The following is a 6000-nucleotide window of genomic DNA, read 5'->3' on the forward strand; positions in this document are numbered from 1 at the left end:
GGGGTGGACCGGATGGACAGACAGAAAGAAGTCCAGAGAGCATCTCTTCATGTCTAGATATTTTATAAATAAATAAATCTCTGTTTATTTCATCTTTTGTTTCTCGGGTCTGCTGGAAACCCGGTGGGATCAGGATACGGATCCTGGCAGCTCGATGGTCTCCGAGTCGTAAGAGGTCTTGGAGCTGGAATAATCCCTCCGCTTCAGGGTCTCTATGAGACGCTGAAGTCGCTCCGCAAAAGAAAGTGTTTGGGGAAGTTTGGTGGAAGGCCTCGGAGGAGATGGCGGTGGCGGTGGCGGTGACGGTGGCGGCGGCGGTGGCGGTGGCGGTGGCGTGGGTGGTGGCGGAGGGGGCAGGGTGGGGGTGGGGACCGGGGTGGGGGCCGGGATCCGGGACGGAGACGAGGCTGGAGTGCGGAGGGGCAGCAGTGGGATGGGCCGGGGTGGGCGAGGCTGGTGGAAATACCAGGGACGGTGGGCCGAGGGCGGCCGGGAGATGGGCCGGGGTGGAGGCCGAGGTCGGGTAGGAGGAGGTGGGGTGGCCGGCTGGATCATGTGCAAGGCGTTAGGACCGATCTTGGAAGCAATCCAGTCCAGATAGTCCCAGGTGGCCGTGTAGATTCCAGGGCGCTTAGCGCGGGCACAGCCTACCCCCCAGCTCGTGATCCCCACGATAACAAAGGGGCTTTGGTCGTTGTCTCTGCACATGAGAGGCCCGCCGCTGTCCCCCTGCCCAAAGGACACAGAGGTCACTCTCCGCCTGAGCCACTCTCCTTGCCCAGGGGGGTCGTGGGATTCTGGGAGGGCAGTTTCTGCAGCCACCTGGTTTCCTGCTGCCAGAAACCTAGATGGGTGTGCTGAAATCTGAGATGGTGCCACAGCCTCAGCTAGGAGTGAGAGCAGCAGGGACCGAAATAGGTTTCCTGCAGTGAGAGGAGTGAAGTGTGTGCACGCATGGAAGTGAAGTGTGTGCACGCATGGAGATCTGCCTGCGTCCACCAGCACTTGTGGGTTTGAATGCTTTGAGCTCTGGGAAAGAGGGGCGCATGGTCTTCAGGCACCAGGTTTGGGTGATATGTTCTGATGGCTGAGGTTGGGGTCAAGTACTGAAAGGGGTGAGGAGTTCTCTGTAGGAGTAGCTGGTGGGTGTCTACCTCTCATCTTCATTGTGGCTGTCAGTGCTGGGAGAGGGACCAGGGCACTAGGCAGGGAGGAGAGGCAGTGGAGCTCAGGGACCCCAAAAGAGGTGTTCCCAGTCCTGAGGAGCCCTGGAGGGACCCAGGAGTCTGGCACCAGGAAGAGGGTTACCTGGCAGGTGTCGATCTTGCCTTCGGGATACCCTGCGCACACGTTGCTGGACGTGACACGCCCATTGTACCACTGGGTCGAGTTACACAGGTCGAGGTCAATGAGGTCCACACGAGCCTCCATCAGCACAGGCGACGGCCTGGGGGCTGCAGCCAGGCCTGCAGTGGTCAGTGATCAAGGCAGACCTGGAGGGAAGCCCTGCCTCCTCCTCCACCGAACCCCCATCCTTTGTGACGCTCTAGTCACACCTAGATCCATCAGCCAAGGCCCCACCTTCCCTCATTCACTCCTGAGGAAAGACACAATGAGAGGGCAGCCAGGGATGGAGTGGGGCCATGTCCTCTGGATGAAGAGGGAAAGGAAGGAAGGGTGGGTGGGTGTGTACATTAATAGTAGACGAGGGGTTAAGGAGGTTAGTTTAGCATTAACAAAACAACTGGCATCTGCCCAGCACTCACGAGTCACATCCTGTTATTCCCATCATTAATCCTGTTATTCCCTGGGGCTAGAGTGCCACCTGCCTACTGTGGGAAGGGGTAGCTGTGATCTGCCCAGGATCACCCTTCTCCAGACCCAAGTCTAGAACACACCGTCTGGCTAGGAATCAGCCTCCCTGCTTCTTACTCCTCATCAGGACTTCTCTTTCCAGCAGTGGAGCTGGGCTAATTAATTAGTGCCTCCCCACAGGCCTCAGATCTGTTTTGAGGAGATTGTAGGAAGAAGAGAGCTGAATCTGGGTCTCCTTCACAGCTCCGACCCTATCATGACCTGGGGGTTAGGAAGGCCTGTCTGTGCCAGCTCATGCAAGCAGCAAGCATGGGGTCAGACGTAGCCCCACCTCCAGTGCCTCCTGCCCCCATCCGGTGCACACAGCAAGACCCCTTCCATGGCAGCACCACAGCCTTGTGGGCAGATCCAGAAGGTCCGCAGCACAGGCAGGGAGCAACCTCGGGAACACAACCATGCAGGCCCAGAGGGTAAGGGAGGAGACGCTTGAGGCATGTACCCGGGGATGCACACTCAGCCGGCATCTTGTAGATGACTGCTGATGTGTGTTTGCCAGGTGGGATTTGGTTCTTCAATCCCTTCAGCTACCACCGGTCCTCCTATTCAAGCAGCAGCAAGGGATTGATATGTGCCCTGCCCTGGGAGTGGTGGCCACACTGAGATGGCAGGTTGTTAGCAGTCGAGATGACTTTTTAGATCTCTGCAGAACCATAGTCCTGAAAGCCATAATCATTGTGAAATGCCCAGTGTCCTAAAACACAAGAAAGCTTCCTCAATCCCAGCCCCTTGGCTTAAGTAACAAAGGCCAGAAGCCCACAGGAACTCAAAATCCAAGGGAAAGAAGCAACACTCAGGGGTACTCTTTCAGCCCCAAAGAGTTCAAGGATTAGCCAGAACAAGGAAGTTTCCGGTGAGTCACAGGAGGTTGGAGCCTGAGTGTTTCTTTAAGACTTAAATTTAGGGGATGTTTGAAAAAAAAAAAGGAACAAGAGATGCCCCATTAATTTCTGGGGGATTCCAGGACAAAAAGGCCTTGCTCTGACCTCCAAGGTGTGTCTGGGAGCCTACAATTGGATAGCAGATGTGGGGTTGGAGTGAGGACCCCAAGAACAGCCTTCCAGGGACTAGAAAACCCTTCAAGCCATGGACAGGCCAAAGGGTAGAAAGGAGTGTGATCTAGAATAATGCAGGTCCTCACTCTGGACACCATGGCAAAACCTTTAGCATCAGCAGCAGAGACAGGGGTGGGCACACTAGGACAGAAAGTGATGGTCTCATGTCAGCAATGGCCAGTGAAAATGAGATTAGAGGGACAGGACTGGTAACAAACCCATCAGGAACTAGATCAACCGCTGGAACAAGGGAATAAAAGAAAGAATCTCAAACAAGTTTTAAGCCCCAAGTGACTGAATTGCTTGAATTAAGAAGCATAAATTTTCTATTATCAAAGAGACTGAGAGCAAGGTTTCTGTGTCACCACCCTAGTGTCAGTGGATGAAATTCTATGTGGCTGCTTATGGAAAACTGGAGTGTGGGTCATGCTCAGAGATCAAGTTCCACTTGGTTGTCCTCTGTCAGAATCTTGCTGTCTACAATTACCCCTGGGACAAAGAGTACCCCTAGGCTTCAAGTACATGGGGAGATGTTGGACTCCGCATAACCATGGAGTCAGCAATGGCAGTTGCTTTAGATTCCTCCCTGGACCCTCTGCGGCTGAGCCCATCTGCGGTGGAAAAAAGATTCCTGTACTCACTCACCACTCAGCTGGTGCCAAGTGGGTCGGGCAGTGTTGGGTAGGTGAGATATTTGGGCCAGAGAAGAGGCAGAGAGCTTGCCAAGGCAGAGAAGTCTAGAGAGGCAGCTACCATCATCATGAACAGCAAGGGACCCGTTGGATGGCTCCAAGGTGCCCAAAATGCCGGAATACCCATGACCTGCAGAAAGCCCCCCCACTGCCTGCCTGCCTCTAAGGTGACAGAGACAATGTCAAGCAGATCAAATGAAAAGGGTGGAAGTTTGTGTTAGGACTATCCAAGGACAGAGCCAGGAGCCTGCTGCTGCTGGTGGATAAGAGTGACCCTGTCATAGCAGAGGTTGGAGTGGTTCTGCTTGGAGGCCATCATTACACAGAAGCAAAACTAGCCCATGGCCACAAAAGCACGTCTAGAATTCTTCTCTAAATGCGGTTTCAGTGTACATTCCTCATTTCCAGAATCTAGCAGGTGGGGCTCCAGGTGCCAGGCAGAGACAGGAAAAAAGGCCAGGGTTCTACTTGTGCCTGCCATTCAGCCTTCCACTAGGCAACCAGTCCTGTGACCTTGGACAGGGGCTCAGTTTCCCTCAGACCCAGCTTCTTCAGCTGTAAAGGGCACTGTGACAGCCGCTGCCCATGGTACCACGAGGAGAACTGCTCATCTGGGCATCAGTGTGTGATCCCTGCCTCTCCACGCCCACCAAGAGAAAGACCAGCATGCCCTCCTCAGAGCCCTTCCCACACTCACCCTTCTCCTTTATGTATCCCCAGCCAGCCACATAGCAGGTCTGGGGGACTTTGGGAGGGCCTGCCTTAAAATTGGGCAGGCAGCCTACCCCAATGAAAGGCCCACATGAAACAGGAGGGGTGACCTTCAAGAGAGCAATGTCGTTCCCCTCGGTCACAATGTTGTATTTTTCGTGGATGATGATTCTCTCCACATATCTCTCCTGCAGAGGATCGTTCACTGGCATGTTTGTCCCATATTCAATTTCCTGTGCTCCAAAAATCAGTCTCCAGTCATAGACTCTTCTGTGGGTACAAAGGTAGAACAGTCGTTCTCACAGATGGGTTGACAGAACCCCCCGGGGAGTAACCCTGAGAGCCTTCCCCCAACCAGAGTCCAGTAGCCACTTTGCCGGGGACCCCAGGGAGACCCCCGCACAGAGCCCCTGGGGAAGTTCCCTTTCCAAAGAGCATTCTGGAGCCCTCCCTCGGGGCGTTCCCACACGTACTTCTTGTTGTCAAAGCAGTGAGCAGCTGTGAGCACCCAGTGGGAATTCAGCAGGCATCCGCCACACGAGTGGTACCTGCGGTTGTTGTGGGGCTGGTAGACCTGAAGGCTGACCATCCAGGGCCAGGCCCCATTCTGCACCACATGCCCTCCGATCACTCTCGAGCTCCCTTGAGGGTTCTGCCTGAACCGCAGCCCACAGGGGCCACTGAAGAGAGACGGAGACACAATTCAAACCCATTGGCACAGCCAGTCCCTGCACAGCCGGGGAGAGGCAGGGATATGGGGCTGGGAAAGGTGGGAAAGAGCCGTGGGGTTCCACGAAAAGGGAAACCTGGGGCACGCAAGAAGCCATCAGCTCCAGGAAGTGGTTTGGGGTTATTTTGGGGTCTTAGGTGATCACAAAATAAGGAAAGAGGGGCCATAGGTAGGGCTGTGTAGGCCCTAGAAGTATGGGAGATCCCTGGGCAGAGCAGGAGGCTAGAGGTGGAATGAGGGGTCTGGAAGTAGAAGAGGATGATGGACTGGGGTCTTTAGAGACGATCTCAGGTAGGAGAGTCAGGTGATTGAGAGAATCTTGGGGCTGTAGTGTCAGGAGGAGAATCCCTGCTAGCAGATACAGTGACCAACAGGCCTAGGGGGAGGCACACTAGGAGCAGTGAGACCCAGAAATGGAAGTTCTAGGAACTGCCCCAGGTGGGAAGCCAGGAGTGGTTGGGGAGTTGTTGGCATTGTGGGGCACTTCAGGGGTGAGAGTCTCTAGGTAGATGGAAGTGCTGGAGGCACATGGAGTCAGGCTCATGGGGGACATCTCAGTGGTTCATGGAGGACAGGGCATCCTGAAAGTCAGGACGTGATGTCTGAGTGGCAGAGGGGTCCATCACCAGGGGAACTGGGAGCATGGATTTAGGAGCTGAGAGCTCTTTCTTAGGGGAAACTAGAGACAACTCAGGACCCAGGGTCCCTGGACTGATGGTTCTGGGAGCAAGGAGGGTCCGAGCTGGGTCTGTGAGACCCTGGCACTGCTAAGGCCCCAATTTGGCCCCCTCCCTATCCCTGGACAGAGGAAGTCTGAGCAGGACCTGTTGAGTTTCCCTGACCAAGGAGCCCCTGACACTTACTCACACGTGGAGTTATCTTTGGCAACCACAGACACTGCCAAGACCAGCAGAATGGCAGTTGGCAGCATCTCCACCAT

General features: G+C 54.9%; 1 protein-coding gene across 2 annotated transcripts; it reads right to left on the reverse strand.

Moving 5' to 3' along the window:
• Nucleotides 1-562: 562 nt before the first annotated feature.
• On the reverse strand, nt 563-6000 carry Acr (acrosin). 2 transcript variants are annotated; one of them, XM_077799267.1, is made up of 5 exons: nt 5924-6000; nt 4804-5010; nt 4317-4600; nt 1309-1454; nt 563-700 (listed from the first exon to the last, which is right to left on the reverse strand). In XM_077799267.1, exons 1-5 carry the CDS (start codon nt 5998-6000, stop codon nt 632-634), a joined length of 783 nt encoding a protein of 260 aa, XP_077655393.1. In that variant the 3' UTR covers nt 563-631. The 2 variants fall into 2 exon arrangements, with proteins under 2 accessions (XP_077655393.1, XP_026237528.1); XM_026381743.1 differs by having other exon boundaries at nt 563-721.

Source organism: Urocitellus parryii, chromosome 5 (assembly GCF_045843805.1).
Source record: "Urocitellus parryii isolate mUroPar1 chromosome 5, mUroPar1.hap1, whole genome shotgun sequence".
NCBI classification, from domain to species: domain Eukaryota; kingdom Metazoa; phylum Chordata; class Mammalia; order Rodentia; family Sciuridae; genus Urocitellus; species Urocitellus parryii.